Genomic DNA, 22,684 nt, shown 5'->3' with positions numbered 1-22,684 from the left:
GACACACAAATGGTGTGCTCTAATGTAGGCTCACATTCAGATGTATTACATGTGAACAGTGCTAAATTGTTATGCGTTTCAAATGAGTTTGTCTTATGCAATAAGTATTGTATCAAGGAAAAAGCTATTACAGAAAGAAGTGTTTTGAGCTACTATAACTATGGTTGATTGATTTGAATGTTTGCAGATCTACGGCATCACATGTTGTGTAAGTCAGACTTATGGGCCGTATTTTTGAAGCTATTTAATAGCTTTGCATGAGAAACCGATTGAACTGATGTACACTTAATACTCAATTGGTGATTAGCAGATGTGCTTTAGATTTCAAGTCTGTTTCTCATCAGTTTTAGAAACTGCATTAATTGTATATCCTGGCAACTTGAAGCCTTTTATTTTAAATGAGTAAATGAAGACCGGTTGAACTTCCCCTTCACTTTTTTTTTTAAGGAGCACTAAGAATGTGGCAAATACAGGTGATTGTTTGTTGGAGCATGTTAGTGGCGGGTGGGTGTTTTTTTTTTATGTCTGTGGCTGATGAGGAGGACAGAGACAGTTCCTTTGGGGGAGTGTCAGCAGGTGTGCTGTGAAGTCTTCATCTGCTAAAGTCACACAGGTCTGTCTGTCTGCGTGTCTCCAGGCCAGTGTCTCATTGCAGTCACATCGTCTTCATCTTTTGTGTGACCGTGACCTTCAGAACACCTCCACATGACCCCCAAACATCTAACACGGGGAACACAAAACACAGAGAGGGGCCGCCTGACGCTGTGGCTACTATCACAGAGAGCTTGATCCCTGGGTCTCGGGTCGTGTAGACAGACGGTGGGTGGAAGACGAGCAGGAGCGCAGACTCAGTGGGTGTAGAAGCCATAGTAGCCCGCGTCACTGCAATTGTCCTTTTCGCAAGTTTCAGCACTGCGGTTGGGTGGGGAATTTTCTGTGCTGGACGTGTAAGGTGACACACGCCTCTTCTTGCTCTCACCTCCCTCAAACAAACCAGAGTCGGCAGAGTCCACCGATTTAACCGAGGGCGCTTCAATCCAGGTGTCCTCCGTGGACTCTTTGGACTTGTCCTGGAGAAGTGGCTGACGTTGTGGCTCTAGGAGCGACGGCGAGGCGTGAAAGCGTGAGTTTGTGGCTGTGGGAGAGGAAGATGCAGCGGGGGATGGGACTGCTCGGAACCAGCTGAGACTGGATGTGGGTTTGCTGTGGTGTGGGTGGTTGAGGTATTGGGGCGAGGGCCGTCCTGAGGCTGTCCATGCTCCTGGATTTGCACTGGAAACCGCCCCGGAGGTGAAGGGATTCTCGGAGTAGTAGCTCAAAGGGTGATGAGGGGATGACTGAAGTGGGAAGGGCTTGTAGAGGCTGTTGGAAGTGTATTCGGTCTCGTAAGCGCTGAAGTCAAGGCGGTTTGGTGGCACCGCTTGTTGGCTGGACAGGTACCAGCGGCTGTGAGGACTTGAAGTGGGGTCTTTGGGGCAAGGTTGGGTCATGCTGACTGGCTCTCGGCTGTAGAAGCGACTTTGAGGAAGGGGGCTCATGTATTGATCAGAGAGGTATGGTTGGTGAGGGTAACAGCTGCCTGAAAGAAGCTGCTGGCTCTCGGTTGGGGAAGGTGTGAGGCGGTCCGGGTCAGGAGGTGCGTACAGCCTAGAAGAGGAAAGAGTTAAAGGTTAATTTTAAAACCGTCTATGAAATGTTGATGTTACTGAACTTTAATGGAATTTGAAGCAAGAAGGAAAGAAACAGAATTTAAAATCTGAATGCAAGGAAATTGAATTGAATGCTTTGAAACTCGTATTCGTACAACTATTAACTTGAAAATGTATGTAGCTGTTCACATTGAGGCGGACATCGCAACAGTTTAGCTTTGCTACATTTCTCAGATTATTTCAAAACTTTAAGCTCGAAATGATCTTGTCTCTTTGTGAATAATGAAACCCAATCCCCTTTCTGATGTCACTGATATTGACATATTACCTGTTAAGCACTATACTAAGAATTTTGAGAAGGTTTCAGACTCAATTCATTGTGTGGTGCTGTATGTGCTAAATGTTTTAAGAAATCCACTTCAAATGCACTGGTTTAAACATTATTGATTTGAGAAATGTTCCAAAGTGACTGTCACGGTCTGCAATATACAGTAGATTGATGCATAGATGGATTGAGAGATAGATAGATAGATAGATAGCATTGATGATGGATTGACCGAAGGAAGGATACAATGAGAGATGGATGTGATAGACTGATAGATACATGGTTGGATGGATAGATGGACAGCTGGATAGATTTATGGAAGGATGCATAGACTGATAGATGTAGGGATAGACTGATTAATGGAGAGCTGGGTCAATGCATAAAGAACGATGTACAGACAGCAGTTTGGATGAACACTAATATACACACAGATGGATGGATAGACTGTCATATAGATTGATAGATGGACTGATGGATGGATAGGCAGACAGACAGATAGATCTAATAGATGGATGTACAAATGGATGATGGATTGACCGATGGAAGGTTACATTGAGAGATGGATGAGAAAGACTGATAGATGGATGAATGGATAGACTTGATGGATGGACAGCTGGATATGTTTATGGATGGATGGATAGACTGATGGATGTAGCAACTTAGATGGAAGGGATAAACTAAGAAATAGATGGATAGAGTGATTGATGGAGAGATGGATTAATGCATGAAAATACAGATATAGAAGGTTTGATGAACACAAATATGCATACAGAAGGATGGATAGATTGACAGATGGGTGAATAAGTGAATAAACTGATGGATAGATGGACTGATCAATAGGTAGATAGATAGATGGTTGGATGGATAGACAGATGGATGGATAGACTGATTGACTGATGGAAGCATATAATGAGATGGATGGGATAGACTGATGGCTGGATGGATGGATAGACTTGACTGATGGATAGACAGCTGAATAGATTTATGGATGAATGGATGGACTGATGGATCTAGGGATAGACTTAGATGGAAGGGGTAGGCTAAGAAATGGAGGCATAGACTGATTGGAGTGGTGGATCAGTGCATAAAAAGACATGTACAGATATAGAAGGTTAGATGGACACAAATATGCATACAGATGCATGGATGGATAGATTGACATGGATGAATGGGTGAGTAACCTGACGGATGGATGGATGGATAGATTGATGATGGATTGACCGATAGAGGGATACAACGTGGGATGGATGGGATGGATACAGACATAGATGGTTGGATGGACACAAATATGCATAAAGATGGATGGCTGGATGGGTGAATAAACTTAGATAGATAGATAGATAGATAGATAGATAGATAGATAGATAGATAGATAGATAGATAGATAGATAGATAGATAGATAGATAGATAGATAGATGGGTGGATAGATGGATAGATAGACGATGGATTGACCTATAGAAGGATACAATGTGAGATGGATGGGATGGATACTGACATAGATGGTTGGATGGACACAAATATGCATAAAGATGGATGGATGAATGGGTGAATAAACTGTGATAGATAGATAGATAGATAGATAGATAGACAGACAGACAGACAGACAGACAGACAGACAGACAGACAGACTGACTGATTGATTAATTGATTGATTTGATTGATGGATTGATTGATTGATTGACAAATGGAAGGTTACAATGTGAGATGGATAGATAGACTTGACAGTCACATGTACAACTGGATAGATTTATGGATGGATGAAAGGACTAAGAAATGGAGGGATAGACTGATTGAAGGAGAGATTGATCAATGCTAAAAAAGACAGATGGGCAGATATAGAAGGTCGGATGGACACAAATATGCATACAGATGGATGGATAGATTGACATATAGATGGATGGGTGAATAAACTGACAGACAGATAACAGATGGATTATCGACAAATAGTCTGATGAAGAAACAAACAGACAGATAGATAGAAATATTGACAGATGAACAGTTTTAAATCAGAAGCAGTGGCCCACAGAGACCCATTTTCTGCATTTCATTTACTCCAGGCTTACTTACGTGTCATAATTGTCCCGGAAACCTTTAGCAAAAGGGTTATGATCTATTTTCAGCTGAGTGATCTGTGAAATGGCAGAGGAAGGGGTTGGAGAAAGGGCAGAGAGAGAGAGGGAGAGAGAAGGGGGTTAGAGAAAGGCCAATTGGGCACAGGGAGACTGATAGATCACTGTCATTATAAAATAATTCATGAACTACACTCCAACTCCTTCCTACAGTCAGTTAACATCTCCAGCACACAAACAACATCACGTCTCGAAGCACACACATAACACAACTCTCACTTTTCTAGATCATCCCACACTGATGACATCTCTCTCTTTGTTTGCAGTAAGCAGTGCCGTTATGTGGCAGTTGCACTTTTATTAATGAGAAAATAACCCACAGTATGATGCATGTAAATGCTGTGTCTTACGTCTGCATTCTGGTAGGCCGTGACGGCAATGAATTGAGTCTCAGGGAAGACAAACGTCTGCGTTTTAGAGGTCAGGAAAGGATCCTCTGTTCCATCCTCCTTCACCTCCACGATGTGAAGACGTGGTTGGTATTTATGGAGCGACTGCAACACGATCATCTGTATTCCAACCAATGTAATTATCATTAATTGGTACATAGGGTTACTGAGGGTTTTCTGTGTTTGACTGTATTATACTGTAGTTCATTATCATTTTACCTGTGCTACGTTGTTGGAGCTGCCTTTGTTATTTGTAAGCTTCAGTTTGCCAAAGGAAACTTCCTGTCTCATCCAGTGAGTGCCAGTGTTGGGAGAGTCTGGGTGCATATACATTCGGTTTCCTGCAAAAAAAAAAAAAAAAAAAAAAACAATTGCATTAATATGTATGTACTAAATGCAGTTGAAATATATATGTCTTTATTCCACGTTCTGTTGAAATTCTTGATTCTGATTAGCTGGATGGTGTGCAATAAAATCATTTAATGCATGCGTAGTTCCAATCAGTTTGATCACGTTTCAAAATAATTGCTCTTCCCTCAAACATTAGTAGTAGTAACTCGGTAACAGTTGCCTTCATTCATCTGTGTGTTCTTGAGGACTAATAGATGTCAAATAATCCTTGAAATCATTTTATATATTTACTTTAGTGTTATACTTAGTATTCTTTTTATAAATGGAGAGTTAAAAGTAACCATTTTATTTTGTTTATATATCTTATTTTGTTTTATTTACAATATATATTTTGAAAAATTGTGGACATAGCAACTTTCCCTTTTGATCAATTTAATGCATCATTCCTGAATAAAGATCAATTCATTAAAAAATATCTTACCAACCTTCAAATTTTAAATGTTAGTGTATATTTTTATTGATGTTTATTCTACTGTTTAATCTATTTTTTATTAACATTTATTAGATGTGCTTTAACTTGTAAATATATGCTCAAAAATAATTGCGAAGATGTAGCAAACATGTTACTATGAGCTTTTAGATATGCCAGTGTCATTTACTTGAGCACATGATCTCTCTTTCTCTCACGCATACTTCCTTTCTGTCTGCCTGTGAAAATTCAGTTAAATGTTTGTGTTGGCGTTGGGCCTTTTTTTATTCCTCCACTTTGTGCATTTAAAGTTCTTTAATTCTTTTTGCATGTTTGTTTCATTTTACTCCTAAAGTAAGAAACCACTGACTTGAATTTTTCATATCATCAAGCAACTTGGTTGCAGCTAAAAATCTTTAAATTAAAATTTCTTTAATGAAGAAAGTCCCTTTTTCATGTGTCATGTTTCATATTTACAATTGTTGAAGGGATATACATTATAAAAGAGTTTTATAAAAGAAAAACCCCAAATTGAATATTTTAAAATTAAAATCCTGACCTTGACTATTTGTCTTTGTGCGCGACAAAGTTAATGAAGTTAATGAAGTCCTGTTAGGGCTGCAGTACACTCTGACTTGCACAGAAAAGTTTTAACATTTCAAGATTGATGAAATTGAACAAAGTAGTAAAATCCCCCAAAAATGTCTTTGTTCCTTGAAGTTAAATATCACCAAACCATCAACCAAAATACATTTGTCAAATTAGCACAGTAATCATATGCATTTACTGTACCTCAAAGAATACATTGCATGGGTTGTATTTTGTCAGATTTCTATGTAATTTTTTGCATTAGATTTTTTGCATTTTCTGTGTGAGAATCATGTACACTAACAAAAGTCTCTTTGCCTATCCAAGTTTTATAATAACTGATCATTTATTATCAGAAGGGGCTTATATGAAAGGCTAAGGCCTCTAGAATACACTTATTTTACCAACATAAAATATGATCATACCTTGATTTTTAACTATTTAATTAGGACAGTAAGGTCTGACTTTGCTAAAAAAAAAAGCCTTGTCACTTAACAGAAATAATCTACAGTATAGAGTATAAAGTCACGGTGCAGTGCATGGAAAAAATAATAATTATTTTTTATGACTCCCATGAGCTTGGAGGTATTGTGATTCTGTGAGAATCTTGGGTCCATGCTGGTTCTAATAGGGCTTCTGCTGTATTTGTGATTATTGGGATGCAGTTCAACAGATGATTCATCTGAAAGATCTACCTTCTGCCGCTTTTCCAAATGATCAACTAGAAGTCAAGTTATTCTTGGTCTTAGAACTGGGTTTGATGACTTTTGTCAGACAGTGTAAATATGGTCAAGGTAAAGATTATTAAATGATAGACCACATTTCGTAAAAAAAACGCATTATTTACCACCATAAAACACATGGGAACAATCTTTAATGCTTGTTCTAATACTTGTTCATCGTTATTTAAATTTTTTTTTAAAGCATCACACTGCTCCATTCTCATCAAATTAAAATTTACAGCATCAATAAAGACATGTTGGTAAGTTTTGAGTATAGTTAGTTTTAAAAGAACTACTTATTTATTTTTTCAAATGAAACCAATAAGAATTTTTTAAATGCTTATCAAGGCTGCCATTTTAAGATTTAAAGCATAAATCTGTGTAAGCCTATTTACTATAGCTCAATCTGTGGGAAAGTTAGTTGGGAAATGTATTATGTGGTTTGCTCTTCACCACGTGTGTGTTTCAAGTGGTTGCCAGAATATAATAAAAGTGCAAAACACATTTAAGAACTCTGTAGGTTATAATAATAACATGATCTGTTATTGTAAGTTCAATTCATGAAGCATAACATGTTCCAGCATTTTACTGTGAAATTGTTTTTGTTTTGTTTGTTTACAGTGTACGTTCCAACATATTTCAGTTAACATATTAAGGGTCCATGCCTACCAAAGTGTTTTTTCCCAGAGCTGAGCATTTTTTTCTGTTGCTAAACTTGCTATCAATGGACCTGCAGCATTTGTTGCAGAACAATAACCAAAATAGTAATTTTTTTTAAAGGCAATTTTTTTTTCTTAAAATGTCAAATGGGCCTTAAAAAAAACATTAAAAATTGTCTTATATATTTGCTTCGTATTATTTTTAGTGATTTTTTTTTTCCATAAATGCTCAGCTGTAACTTTTGACTAATTTGATGTATCATTGTTGTATCAATAAAAATCAATTCATTTAAAAATATCTTACCAACCTCCACATTTTTAATGCTAGTGTTTACTTTTGCTTATATGTTTATTCTATATTTTTATTAGCATATTTTTTTTATGTTTTATAATTACTTAATAATCATGTTTTGAGTTCAGGTGATGAAAGACTACACTAGACAAGGCATAAGTATTTACTAATTGTCTGAACTTTTTAAATTGAACTTGAGTCAGATGCCATATACTGCATTGAATCAACAAGTTAAATTATTCTCTGATATCGACATACTAGGTATGTGGCTTAGTTAAGTTAAAAAAATTTCCAGAAACAATTTATTTGCTCATTTATAACCCCATAAACCAATGCCCCTAGAATCAAAAGGTCATTATTGACCATATTTGGAATGGTCATGAATATGAGCTCTGCTCTCTCACACAGTCATACACATCATGATTTATTCTTAAAATAAACATGCAAAATGATCATACTTCATTTGTCAAAAATATATATTTTAGTTAACAGTAGAGTAGATACCCTGTCAGGTCTTCTTACCTTGGTGCAGAGGTTTATTTTATCATGGAGTGATTGAGCTATAATAAAAACCCATTAGACAGAGTAACCTAAAATTAGTCTCGACAAAAGAGACCGAGATGTGTTTAAGTTGTATTTAGGAGCTATAATGTAAATGTAAACACAGCCAGGATTTATTAAAGTATACTAAATAATTTCACTCCAGAGAAATCACAGAAAGAGCTGAGTGATAAGACTCAATGTCTAAACATGCATTAAACACAAAACTTTACATGTGTATTACCTTAAATTACAAACATATCCAGCCTGATCTCACGAGAAAACGCAAGTATTTTACGTTTTGTCAGTTTAGTGGCTAATTGGTACGAGTTCAGTCCTATGAAAATGTACGATTTTAAAAAGGAGTTGTGGGACCCAACCCCACCCCTAACCCTAATCGTCATTGGGTAATGAGCAAATCGTATTAAATTGTATGAATTAGATTGTACGAATTCATATGAATTAGCCACAAAATCAAAAAGTTACAAATTGCCATGAGATTGCGTTGACATACCTGGTAAATTTAATTATATTTCCCTGGAGCAGGCGGGCAATTTAAATACCTGCATCTTCTTTCTCCACAGCCAGTACTTTGTAATGTTTGCAGAATGCTTAAACTTGCATTAAGCAAAAAACTCTACATGTGTGTTACCTCAAATTACAAACATATCTAGTATATTTCACTATAAACATAAAAATTAACAAAACATACAATTTTCACAGTGGTTTTGCAAAATTTACACGAGAATGAGAAAACAATGATGGCCATTTCCATTTACAGAACTCTTGTTATTGGATTATAGGTATACCCATATTTTCTTTAGGGCACCTTTTAAGAGCTCAGTGCCTGATGCACTGAGAAGCAGTGCAGAGGAGTTGTGGTGGCCAACATGCACAAGTTCCTCTGATTGTGGCATACAGTGGTATCAGAATGTGTCATGCAAATTTTAGCTTCAAAAGACTTAAGATGTTGTTTGCTCTGCTCACAAAAACAGTTATACTCTGAAACCAAAACACAGAGAATATAAATGCAGATAGTGGTCACCTGGCATGTTGCCTTCCGCTTTGCCGCATTGGACCCATTTTCCTCCCTGGTACCTCCAGTGATGCTGGTCGGCCAGAACCACATCCACGTATATGTTATAATGAGCCGAGGGATCCAGAGAGGTGATGTTAAAGCTGAGGAAAGGAAACATCCTCCTGTTGACAAAAAGATCAGAATGTACAATGAGGAAAGCAAAAATGTATAATAATAATAATGATTATTAGTTATTAGAAGTGCAATGATATTACTATTTTGGTTGATAATTTTAGTTTTATTAAACATATATTGTTAATGTTTGTTCAAAATCAATCACTACAAATTTATTTATTTTTTTTACTGTTGACATTTTAAAATATATATTTTGTCATTTGCACCTGCTCTGTTACTAAGAAATTATTAAAATATAATAAATATACACACTATTTCTAATATCAATAAACAGATATTGTTATAGACGCTATGAGTAAATCCATAAAATACAACAAAAATGCAGTAAAATAAAAAAATAATAATATTGTCTTGAAATATTAGACATCTGTAAGCTGTTTTTTTTTCTTTCGCAGATGTGCAAGCATTAGTTACGTGTGCACCGCAGACGGCAACTGGGAGCAGGCTGTATGTGAATCTTTAATATGAATATTAATAAAACATGTTAGGAGATGCATCTGCTTGATTGCTGCAGTTTTCCTTGCTAGACAGATTTTGATCACGGTGCAGTGATGGAGAGGAGGTAACCGGGAGGTCACTGTGTCCCATGACAGAGGTTAGGGTGAAGTTTCCAAAAAAATGTGACTTGGATACACACTTCCTCCAAAACATCCCAGTATTTAAAGGTATAAACATCAAAATGAATATATGCTTATTTATCAGATGTGGGTTAGGGTTAGGGTTTTTATTTATCTTTTATCTTCCTTGTTTCTTTATCTCATTTGGTTATATCAATGGAAGTTTCAGATTCGATGTAATATCATTGCGCCTGCTGCAGCCATTGTACTGCAAAAAAGTTCCTTGATCATTACACCATTAATAGAATAGTATAGACTTCTTGAATTATTGTGTTTTGCACTTTTATAATATACTAGGGAACCACTTGGAACATACATGTGGTGAAGGAAAAGCAACATAATATATTCCCAGAGTAACTTTGAAACAGATTGAGCTACAGTAAATACTTTTTTAGAGACTGTTAAACTATCATAATGTTTCACTACATTGCTTTTTTAATACATACACTGTAAAACATTTGACCTTACATTTACAGTAAATGACTGGCTGATAATGGCATTACTTTCACAGTAAATGACTGTATGTATATTCACAGTAAATTACTATGAAGTACTTCATAATAACAATATTTTCTGTAAAATATTTTTAAATATATAAAAAATTTCCTGTACTAGTATAAAAGTTAATGTGTATTAATTTCTATGTTGAATAAAATATGAATAGTGTTTGAATTCCTCTAACTAACGTGCACAAATATAGCCGATTTACATTCATTTGCTGTAATCATGATGCTAGCCATAATTTCACCATAAAATTCAGAATACGTAAAATTTAAGTTAAATCCTGTAAAGTGACACTAATGTAATTTACTGTAAAAAGTTACAGTAAGTTGTGAAACTCTGGAAATGTATTACAGTGTATTTTTTACCTTAAAATGGCAGCCTTTGGTGAGCATAAGTGTCAAGCTTTAAATAGAAAAGTTTTCAACACTCTTTGGCCATTTTTGAAAGATATGCTAATGGGAATGTTGGGCAAGCTACTTGAAAAATGTAGTGAGCTAAGCTATTAACAACACAAATACATTTTAAGTTTAGCTACACTAAAAGCTTCCCTCTGGGGAATGTAGAAAGCTAAAAGCTACTTGGCAAAAGTAGCTTAGCTACATCTAAGCCATTTTTTATTGCAATAAAAAAAAAAATACATCTAAGCTAATTTTGCAAATTTCATTTTTTAATCAAAGCAACTTAAACCCAAGTGAATCATATCTTAGTGATAAATACAACTGTCAATGAAACATGAGGCAGAATTGTTTAGTTCAATTATTTACTGAAAATTATATGCTGTACCAAACAGAAACAAATTAAAGTATATAGGAATAAGCATTATATTGTATACATATTTACAACTTTTCATTAATGAATTGCAATACATAAAGTAGTATCATTAGTAACTATCATGAACTAATAGTAATTACCATAGTATACTTTAGCCTTTACTACAGTAAACTGTATATATATAACTCCTCTCCATCAATCATCTTTCATTCAAGCTAGTTTCTAGCGTTAACCTGAGACCAGAGCAAGAGGTGGCAGTAACGCAACAAAAAGTTTGTTGTCGACCATCATACAAAAGATAGAAGAAGAAAAAGTCATTCTCGCCATCATATGGATTTACTTTCATCAGCTAGACACCAGCCTCACAGCTCTGTGAATGTTGTGCCGTCACTTATTGATCCGCGATCGGTAAATATAGCTTGTGTAAACACTACTGTGCTACGTGATTTAAAAAAAATTGCTGATTCAATGATCTATGCTAAGCTAAGCTAAAAGTGCTCCCGCCAGACCCAGAGATCAGCTGAATTGAATCAAAACTGATACAACTCAACAGTTTAACGCTATTAGAGTTGCAAAATTAAATAATAATAAAAATAAAAATAGTGTTCCTTTAAGTTGAACAGTAAAGTGGATTTTTAGCTGAAACTGTGGTCCTTGCTGATTCATAACCTGTCAATGTAGACAACTGCTACAAGTTGTGAATTCAATTTGCGTGCAAAATTATAAATGATACCATACATCCCATGTCAGTATGTGCATAAAAATAGGTAGCTTGAAATAAAGCTTATTATGACACTGTTGAGAGAAAACAAACAGAACCCATGGCTTCTGACTGTCTTACACTCAAAATAAATAAGTAAATAAACGTTGACTGTTTGTTGAAACTACTTATTTAAAATGAGCTGAAACAACAATTCGAGACAATTTGATTTTTTTAACTTCAATACATTTAAACTTGGAAAATCTAATATATAAACTTAATACATTCATCTGGTCCCAACACAAATCTATTGTGTGGAACCCTGCATTTGTTCATTTACATTAATTATAGCATATAAAATTCAATTAATTTAGTAAATAAAGTTAGTTTCCTCCACAGATCAATCATTTCACTTCTTAAGACCTCAGGAGCCACAGTTAATAACTTTATCCTGCCTGAATGTTTTTTGTTTTTTTTTTGATTCTCAAAGTGGCAGTGGCCAATTGATTTACATTGTATGAATTATCAGCCACCACAGTTTGTGCTATAAATCTGAAAATTTGAGTAAATTTAAAAGCAAAACTTTTTTGGGGGGGTTGAATCTCTTTAACCTTCTCCATTCATTTTTCTTTTTGCCATTTCACCACTTGTAATGATAACAACGCTTGACATTGATCCATACTGACTTTAATTCAAGCTCACCCAATACTATGACGCTTTCAGTATCACTAATACACTCTAGAGATGACGTCTATGACACACGGCTGCTTCTCATTCAGTAGACTGAACAGTTGCGGGCTGTTGCTCATCTGTGTTTCCCCGCAGCCGGATGCTTTTGTCAGGTGACAGTCAAATGCAGTTGTCTGCTCGTATCCATGTCTGTTTCCATGAGTTGGATCCGCGCCAGTTCATTTGTATACGGCTCGGAATGGATTTAGGTTATGAGTATGTTTATAAAAATCTCTCTCTCTTCTGTCTCCTTTGCCTTTGAGCTTGCTGAGTGAAACTGTACACCTTTTTCCCATTGCGAAGAGCATACGTGGGTCAGCTTATTGGAATTAGTTCTGCTGTTTATAGAAATAAACAATTTGGCTTTATACATGGATGTAGAATTGTTTGTTTTTGAAACTATAGAGGCATAAGAAGGCTCAGTGGTTAGCACTGTCACCTCACAGTAAAAAGGTCGCTGTTTCGGGTCCTTACTGGGCCAGTTGGCATTTCTGTGTGGAGTTTGCCTGTTCTCGTATTTGCGTGGGTTTCCTCCAGGTGCTTCGATTTCCCCCACAGTCCAAAGACATGTGTGCAGTTGAATTGAATACTAAATTCGCCACAGTGTGTGAATGAGTGTGTATGGATGTTTCCCAGTACTGGGTTGCAGCTGGAAAGGTATCCCCTGTGTAAAACATGCTGAATAAGTTGGTGGTTCATTTCACTGTGGCGACCCCTAATGAATAAAGGGACTAAGCCAGAAAAAGAATGAATGAATGAGTAAATTTGCTACATATATACAGCATACATTAATTAAAGCTTTCAAAGTGACCTCAAACACTTTATTATTGAGACAAAGAAAGATTTTACTAAACGTTTTAGTGTTGGTTTAGAAGTAGAGTTGAAAGTGAAACTTATTTTTAATCATTTTGGAATTATGACAGCTCATAGCCATGTCTGCTTAAAGGTTTATGCAAATACAGTTTGCTCAAAAGTTACTTTTGCTTTGGCTGGTGGAAAGGAGATTTTCCTTTTCCTTTTTTTAAATTCTTGGACTTCTGATGAGCGTCACGGTGACGCAGTGGGTAGCACGATCGTCTCACAGCAAGAAGGTTGCTGGTTCGAGCCTCGACTGGGTCAATTGGCATTTCTGTGTGGAGTTTGCATGTTCTCCCCGTGTTCGTGTGGGTTTCCTCCGGGTGCTCTGGTAACTCTACGAGTCCAAAGACATGTAGTATAGGTAAATTGAGCAAGCTAAATTGTCGCCCATAGTGTATGTGTGTGAATGAGTGTGTATGGATGTTTCTCAGTGATAGGTTGCGGTTGGAGGGGCATGCGTTGCGTTGCATATGCTGGATAAGTTGGCAGTTCATTTCAATGTGGCAACCCCAGATTCATAAAGGGACTAGAAATATGATGCTGAAAAAAATGAATGAATGAATGAATGAATAAATTGACTTTTGACACTCATTTTAAAATCTACTTTTGTCTTAAGCAAAAGAGCAGCTTGCACTTTCTAATAAATTCCTGATTATGTGATTCATAATTGAGTGGGTGAAAAAAAGTTTTTTTTGACAGCTCATAGTCAAAAGTCTATTTTTGTTAAGCACAGCTTGTACACATAACTAAATGATCTCAGTATCTATTTAGTGTTTCTAAGAAGTTACACTCACTTTAGTCAGTAGAACAAGATAAAGAAAGTTGTTATGTATTTTAAAAAAAATAATAATTTTTGAAGTTCCACAAATCTTGATCACTGTCTAGTTTAGTTTTATGCAAATGTGCAGCTTGCTCATTCAACTAAAAATCTTATTTAATTTTTTTTTCAGGAAATTTAATTCTCTATGTGGAAAGAGATCAAGAAACTTAAGTTGTCTGTACTGTTAAGCATTTTGACTTTTTATTTACCATCATTTTATTTATTTATTTATTAATGTTCTTTTTGGCTTAGTCCCTTTATTAATCTGCAGTCTCCACAGCACAATGAATTGCCAACTTTTCCAGCATATGTTTTAAAAAGCGGATGCCCTTCCAGCTGCAACCCATCACTGGGAAACACCAATACACACTCATACACTACGGACAATTTAGCTTATTCAATTTACCCGTACCGCATGTGTTTGGACTTTTAGGGAAACCGGAGCACCCGGAGGAAACCCACACAAACAAGCGAAGAACATGAAAACTCCATACAGAAATGCCAACAGACCCAGCTGAGGCTCGAACCAGGGGCCTTCTTTACTAATTTTACCGATTTAATACTTTTGTTTTACACAACAATGCAGCATGCACATTCTGCTAAATATCTTCCCCCTCCCTCCCCCTCAATTTTAAACTAATCAGAAATTCCTTTTGTTTGTACTTTTAACTGTTGTTGTCGTCATCACTTTTTGGGATTTTTTAATTTTTTTATTTGAACACTCGAAGTTACTTATATTTTATCCAAACGCACATGTTCTACCAAATACATAAATATACTAAATATGTTACACTGAAAAAAAATATTGAAAGATAACTTCTTGGATTTACTACATTTTATTTAAGTTAAGTGGTTGTAAACAATTTATTTGGGCCAAATTTAAACAAACAAGTTAAGCTGAACATTACTAAATTTAATTGTTTTGTTCAAATAAATGTTTACAACAATTTTGCAGACATTTTTTTCAGTGTAGTATTTAAGAGTTTCATTATATTGAAAGAGTGAATTAAAGGGATAGTTCACCCCAAAATAAATCTCTGTCATCATTTACTCACTCTTCACTTGTTTCGTGAACTTTTTTATACTGTTGGATAAAAAACATTCTGAAGAAAGCTGGAAACCTGTAACCATTGACTTCCATAGCATTAGTTTTTCCTACTTTTCCTACTTCAGCTTTCTTCAAAATACCTTCTTTTGCATTCAACAGAATAAAGAAACTCATCACAGTTTAAAACCACTTGAGGGAGAGTAAATAAAGAGTGAGTGAACGTTTTCATTTTTGAGTGAACTCTCCCTTTACACAGTTTCACCGTTCCTCGTTTCGAGTAGGGTAAAGGACGCCTGTCGAGGATCAGAGGACGCTTACTAGCGTTTCGGACAGCTCATCCGCCCACCCACAGGCAGCTGTAATCAATCATCATTCTCAGATGCAGCCCTGGCATTGCGGGGCCTTGTGGTGGTGAAGAGACGGAGCAGGTGAAGCGTTTCTTCTTCCACATCAGTTGTCAATATAAGTGAAAACAGAAACCAGAAACTTCTCTGTATCATTCAACGCTCATGCGCTGCCTCCACGCTCTGAGTTATAACTGTATGCTCTGTGGCGGTACACTTTCCTCATCTGACTGAGCCTCAAAAATTGTCATGCTTATTTAAAATGAGACGTTTATAAGAAATCAGTACCTGGACTGGGGGAAACCAGAGGGTTCGCCACAGAGAGGAGTGTTTTGCATGAGTGGGAGGTTTAGGTATAAAACAAAGTTAAGAGGTTACCCTTTGGAAACTTCTCTGCCACTCCTTGAGTCAGTGATGGAGCGGTGATCGTGACGGTAGGCGGTTGCCAAACAAAAACGCCTCCTCTGCTGTCTAGGACTTTAGGAAAGGAACAGTTTTCCATGCGTATGTCTGTGTGTTTCCCCTTCAGCGCTAGGTGTGATCGAAAAAGACAGAAAGGGACATTCAAAAGGAAAGAAATCTCTCTGGATATGGACCGGCGAGGGGATTTTTTGCACTGATTCACCAAGACAGGAATTCAGGTCCAGTTTATGTCATCCTCATCTGAAGACATGCCAGTCTTGCAGGTGCTATAGCTGTTTTGTTTCCCCTCCTCACTTGTTCCGATGTGAAGTTAAAATATCAAAGATGACACAAGCGAATTGACGTACTGTACTGGAAGCACAGTGTGTTTACATGGTTATTAAGTGATCGTGTAAGTGTGGTTGCCTTCAGAAACCACAGTATATATGCTGATGTTGGAGAATTGTCATAACTGTAGACCAGGGTTCGATGAAAAAAAAAACAACTGGAAATGGAGGAGTCGACAACCACACATTGACTGCCTTTGATCTTGGTGTTTTACTGATGTGCTGCAGTCATTGCTCATCTGTTTTTGTTGAGATGCTTGATGGCATTCGGCTGGATTCATGTATACAATAATCGATCTGTTCTGTAAAGCGGAGAGAGTTCAACAAGTTTGTCGTGTCTGAGATATGGCTGTTTTTTTTCTTGCTGCAAGACTGCATACTCCATGCTAGCAGCTGAACAGGAAGTTATTGTTGAAAAAAATAAGCGAGAGAGAGAGCTCAAAAGCTACAGACTGAAGACCTTGAGTGGTGCAGGAGGAGAGATTGCGTTTTTGCAGAACTTTCAGAAGTTTTACTGAAACTGGTTAATTAATGAAACATGGATATTTTGCACTGTTGCTTTTGTTTTAGATATTTATTAAAGTGCCACCAAAACTGTTCAAATATATTCAACAATTATATGCAAGTGATCTTTATCATGGTCACACTTTATTTTGATGGTCCGTTTGTTGAAATTAATTTACATTGCATCTAATCATTGCATGCCTGATAGTAACAGTAGACTGTTGGGTTAAGGTTTAGGGTAAGGGTTTGTGTAAGTTGACATGTACTTGCAAAGTTTCTAATAGTCAGTGAAATGTCTATTGAAGGAGCAGTATCAACAGATATTAAGCAGACAGTCTACTAAACTCAAGTAGACCATCAAAATGATGAAAACATGAAATCCAATGTGTTCAATTGAATATAGTCAATTATTTGAACACCTCTTAGTGGTTTAAGTAAAAACAAAATCAGCATCAGATCATTGATCAGTCATTGAAAAATGTCTTAAGAGATGTTCTGATGATTTGTTTGGGTTTAGTTTAATATGTTGTGTTGTTTATTAAATTATTTGAAACAGTTTTCACTAAAATTTTCATTTAGTCATTTAGTAAATGCTTTTGTCCAAAGAGACTTACAGTTGAGGAGGAATTCAACGAGATATGGCAATACACACTTTTTTCTTGTAAATATAACAAGTAATTGAAAAAATAAAACTGCAAGAAACATTTACTTGAATATTAATAAAGATTATATTATTGTAAAATATTTTCTTATAATTTTTCCATTTATCCAACTTTAAAAAACAAATAATCAAACAAACAAGTACAAACAAACAACAAGTACAACTTTTTTTCAGTGTAAAAATATATAAATAAATTAAATTCAATGATTTTTGTATCATTCCTAAAACTGATTCCATTTAATATGAAAATTAAATAAAATAAATATTTTGGTAACATTGCAATTATTTATTGTTTACTTGATGATCTAAACATTTAAAATAAAACATTCTAAGTTGTTTCAACCCAAACTTAGGTAAAACATGATCAAACCCAAACTTAAAAACATTTTTAACAAAGCTTTACCAAAAAAAGGTAATATTTATCCAGATTTTACATAAATTGTGTTCAAACAATTCAGCATTTTTCGAGTTTACTAGGACAACATTAAAATTAGTTGGATCTGTTGACGTTAGTTAATGCATTGTGAGCTAACGCTTACAAGAACAATATAATCAACTAACATTAATAAAAGTTCATATATGCTCTAATAATTTTATTTTCAATCGTTAGTTGCGATTTAGTTGTAACTAATCAGTAAGTAATTCATAAAATAAAATTCATATAATATTTGGAACCAATATTTCTAGCTGTATTATTGAACCTAAGCCTGCAATTCAGTGTAGGACAAATGAAGGCCAGACAAATTATTAACGTACAGTACAACCTTTAATCTTTGATGACCAATATCAGTGACAAATTTTTTAAATAACTTTGTTCTTCTTTTGTTGAGAATTTTAATAATGCAAAGAACTTTTAGTCTCATGAAGAATCTTTCCTCAATCTTTAAAAAAATAAATAAAATTAGTTTGCAGAACATTTAAACAATCTAAAAACTCTTTGTGGAACCGTGAATGCCAATAATAAACATTTTTGAGAGAGTAACGCTGTGTGCAAGTGTAAAAAAAGGCTTTTCACCACCCTAAACAAATGCGTGGAAATTTTTTAAGCTTTTAAAAATCTAAGACATGTGAATCTACTGAAGCAGAAAACCAGCTTTATTTACACACAAAGCAAAGACTCGTGACTTCTCAGAGTACGAAAAACTTACTGATTCACATCTCCTATACAAGCAACCATGCCCAGAATATGTTTCACTACTCTATATATTTTAGTTAAATCAAATTAACCTTTCTAGTCCTCTCAATCAAACAGACTAAAACAATTAACTTTAAACATTTTCATGATTAACTTATTAAAATAAGGATGAAAACATTGGTCATGTACTCCTTTACAGTGTATATCGACTTTAACAAGGTTTCAGAAAACCCTAAATTCCTCCTTTTAGTCCTACTGTATAAAGCAGATGCGTTTTCTGCTTTTCTTTTTTTCTCTCTGGTGTTTTTCACCATCTAAAAATCTGTGGAATAGATCTCTGACAACATCTTCAGTTTCATATTCCTCCTACTTATTTTCTGTGAGGTCATATTTTTTCAGAAATATCTTGCAAGCTATTACTTGGTATCATCTGGTGCAATCTTGTTGCCTTGTTGCACTAAAGCAAGACAACGCTCACCTTTACCGATCTATGTTTAGAGCCGCTTTAAGTTTGTGAAACCTGGTGGCAAGGGTGAGGTTAGGGGCCAGTTTTAGAGTTGGACTTGAAAAGGGCCGAAGACCTCTGCTCTCGTCTCAGGCTGTGGGCCTTACGGTGCATTTCAAAGGCCTGACTCGGACTGCACCTCGACTTCTGAGGAAACGTGCATCAGTGCGCTCACAAGGTACCAGACCAGAGGAGAGAGAGAGAGAGAGAGGAAGAAAGTGCCTTCCTTCATTTCCTGCACTTCAAAGCCACCTCCACTGATGTGTATGGCCATCAGAGTCTCAGTGGTGCTCAACCAACTTTACCCCCAAATGTACCCCCCCCTCCCCACCTCATCCTCCGTACTTTTCCACTTCATGTCTTTGGGCTGAATTACTCGAGCTCTAACACTCACTGAGACCCCAGAAAATAATCCTCACACCAGAAATGATTAACCGTTTGCATAAAATAATTGAAGAGAGACTCAAGCTGATGCAACTTCTAGACAAGTGCACTAGATCAGCAGACAGGAAATATAACATTTCAGTAAATTAATCATCAGACTCATAGTATTAATCAAAACAAGCCATGCATTCTTCACAGTACAATTATGCTGATTGAGCATGATAGCTTGAATAATTTTTGCTCACACAAAATGTTATGGTGTGTTCGTTTATACTGTACTTGATCATGTATGCTCCATTGCATTTGTTTTGAATGTGTTCATTGTGAGAAGATTTAAAAGGATCATTTGCAAAAGACTTCATCACACCTTCCAGTAGGTTACAGGTTACAGTAGCGTACATTCACACACTTAACATACTCACACTTATACTGTACACGCAGATGCACCCATATCTGCAGTAAAGCTACTCGAACTACTAAGAATAAATAAACTTTTGTTTTAAATAAATGTAGCTTATGTTTTAGATTTTTGGGTTGTATGTGATGCATAAAAGTATGTGTAAAATAAAATAAATATAGCCAGTGAGTTATGTTTATTTTTTTAAGTGATATTGCAATCAGGATTTAATAGTTTGGTGCAGCATTAATATGTGAAGTTCAGTTGGCGGATGAGGGAATAATTTGTCGCCTCCTCATTTCAATGTTAGACTTGCATTAAAGACTATATATAAACAAATATGTATTATTTCACTGAATAAATTTCACATTTTATGTTAAAAATTAAGTTTTCAGAATGAGTGTTTTTTAATATTTTGTCAATAATTTTAAATGTCAACTTTTTTTCATTAGAAGTTTATTCATATGCAGTCATTACTTGTTTATTTAAAGAGTAATGTTTTTTCTAAAATTTGGATCGTCTCACAAGTGTGATCAGCTTATAGGTTAAATTAAATTTTCATTGTTTTATTTTTTTATTTTTATTTTTTTTACATATACAAGACCAATTCCGTGCTAAATTTTGTTACCAAACGGACTAACGATGGCCTGCTTTGGAACAATTATAAAGTTCTGTCGATTAATTAACGATTAAGCTCTGATCATGCAGCGACTTTTTGTATGCCTTGACAGCAGTTCTGCGATAGAAGTGTTGCACATCTGTAGATTATAATCATCAGGGGACATGTTTAAATATTAATGCTCCGTGACCTGTCAAACGTCCCCACAAGCACTTTCCTCCCTCTCTGGGGTCTCTAGGGACCGTAGTTTAATAATATTTTCACTTTTTCAGTTTTTATAATTTATTTTGTAAACATATGTTTACTAAAGCATGCCCGTGATGTTCTTTCAGTACTTTGTTTTCACTATTTTCAGCTTATTTTCACTACTAGCCTAACTACTATTTTCAGTAATTATCAACTTATCTAAAATATCAGTAGTTCGCGTAAAGTACTGTCAGAATAAATTAAAACAGGGTAATCTCACTTTTAACACATTTGTGTTAAAGTGAATGCATAGAGACAGAATTCGCCAAATTGCTAATATTTGTTTACTTTTGACAATAACTGAAACCAGGTCGCGGTCTGCAGAAAAAAGATCAGATCAAACGATCTCTCAGTTATTATGTTTCTAAATTTAAGACGCAAATGCCAAGCACTCGACTTTATGCCCACCTGCCCTGCTTGGCACAGAACTGGCATTTGAAAGTCAAAGAAATAAACAGACATTTGTATTCGCTGACCGGTTTCTCACTCTAACCGCGCAGAAACTTTGCCGTGAAAACAAAAAAACGTTCAGGTTCCCTGATATACGAGAGAGTGAGAATCTATAATGCTTCTTACCGTCCTTGTTTCGTTATAATCATCTCTGTTTGATACTTGTGAAACTTTGCCCACAGCGGGTAGTTGTTGAGGAGCACTTGTGTCTTCCCGGACACCTGTAGACCAGGTAAAGAGTACATGGGTGCTCGCGGGAACCCGTGCTGAAAAGACGCCGTGTAGCCGTCTGCGCTGCTCGGGTACACGTCTTTCCCGTTGGCCGAAGAATACGCATCGGCTCCGGCTGGAACGTAAGTATGTCCCGTCCCGCTCCGGCTGGTGAAGTGACAGCTGCCGAGCGGAGCCGGTGCGTAAAACCTCCCCGTCTGTGCTCCGGCACTTTGGTGGTGCTCAGCGTGAAACGGCAACGTCAGACTTTCCTGGCCGTTTGGAATCGAGTCCTGGTAGTAAAACCTCGTGTCTTGGATGCCCATTTTGAAGTCCGATAAGTCGCGGTGTCTGTGCAGGTGGCTGCTTAATTCTGCGTCTTTGGCGAAACTTTGCGCGTCTGTTCCATTCAACATATTGAGATAGAAATTCCTGCCTATGCCGCCCATCTGCAGCACCGGTTCGAGCTCACTAGAGGTGTCATAGGTTTACCGTCCGTTTGCCTAAACATTTAAAATAAGACTCCAGCACAAACTCTATCAACTGCAAGTTGTGCAGCCTGTCCGCGAAGCGCTCCGTGTATGCTGATCTACTTTAAAAATGCTTGGGAAATGTTCTATTTGAATCATGTTATTATGTTGAAGACATTGCCGCTATGTATTTGGAATAAGAATCGGACTTCAAACACATGATAAGACTCTATGATATATCCATATCTCGGATTGTAATTGGTCTGGAGGTGGGCTTTACGCAGACTGGGCGTGATAGTTGATGCGCGGAGACGGGCCTTCCCCTCTTTACATGGGGTTCGTTTTAACATATGGAAATTAACAGTCTATAGGCCTATATTTATAGGCAATGTCAATTTCAAATCAATGTAGTCTTGAACAGTACTGATAAAATTACCTAATATTATAGTTCACTTCAATTATTGGCTTAGGCAATCCAAGATGCAGGCGATGTTGTAAATAATATTCAGCTTCTTCTATAGAACCTCACTGTTTCGCTTTATGAGATCTTAAAGGTATTTAAGCCGTTTACTTGCATTTAATGAATAATTAAGAACCAATTTCAACTAATAAAGCGTTTTTAATGTTCTGCTGAGG

The 22,684-nt window shown here is 36.2% G+C and overlaps 1 protein-coding gene across 1 annotated transcript; it reads right to left on the bottom strand.

The window, feature by feature from the left end:
* Positions 1-434: 434 nt before the first annotated feature.
* tbx21 (T-box transcription factor 21) lies at positions 435-22,250 on the bottom strand. Its single transcript, NM_001170599.3, is given in 6 exon segments — positions 435-1,647; positions 4,043-4,104; positions 4,455-4,613; positions 4,713-4,834; positions 9,160-9,314; positions 21,495-22,250. Coding segments are annotated over 6 exon segments (1,830 nt in total). The 5' UTR covers positions 22,028-22,250; the 3' UTR covers positions 435-848.
* Positions 22,251-22,684: the final 434 nt, after the last annotated feature.

The sequence above is a fragment of the Danio rerio genome, chromosome 12 (assembly GCF_052040795.2).
Source record: "Danio rerio strain M-AB ecotype USA chromosome 12, GRCz13ab, whole genome shotgun sequence".
Taxonomy (NCBI): domain Eukaryota; kingdom Metazoa; phylum Chordata; class Actinopteri; order Cypriniformes; family Danionidae; genus Danio; species Danio rerio.
Note: the sequence above shows the minus strand (reverse complement) of the source record. Positions and strands in the feature narration are given on the sequence as shown.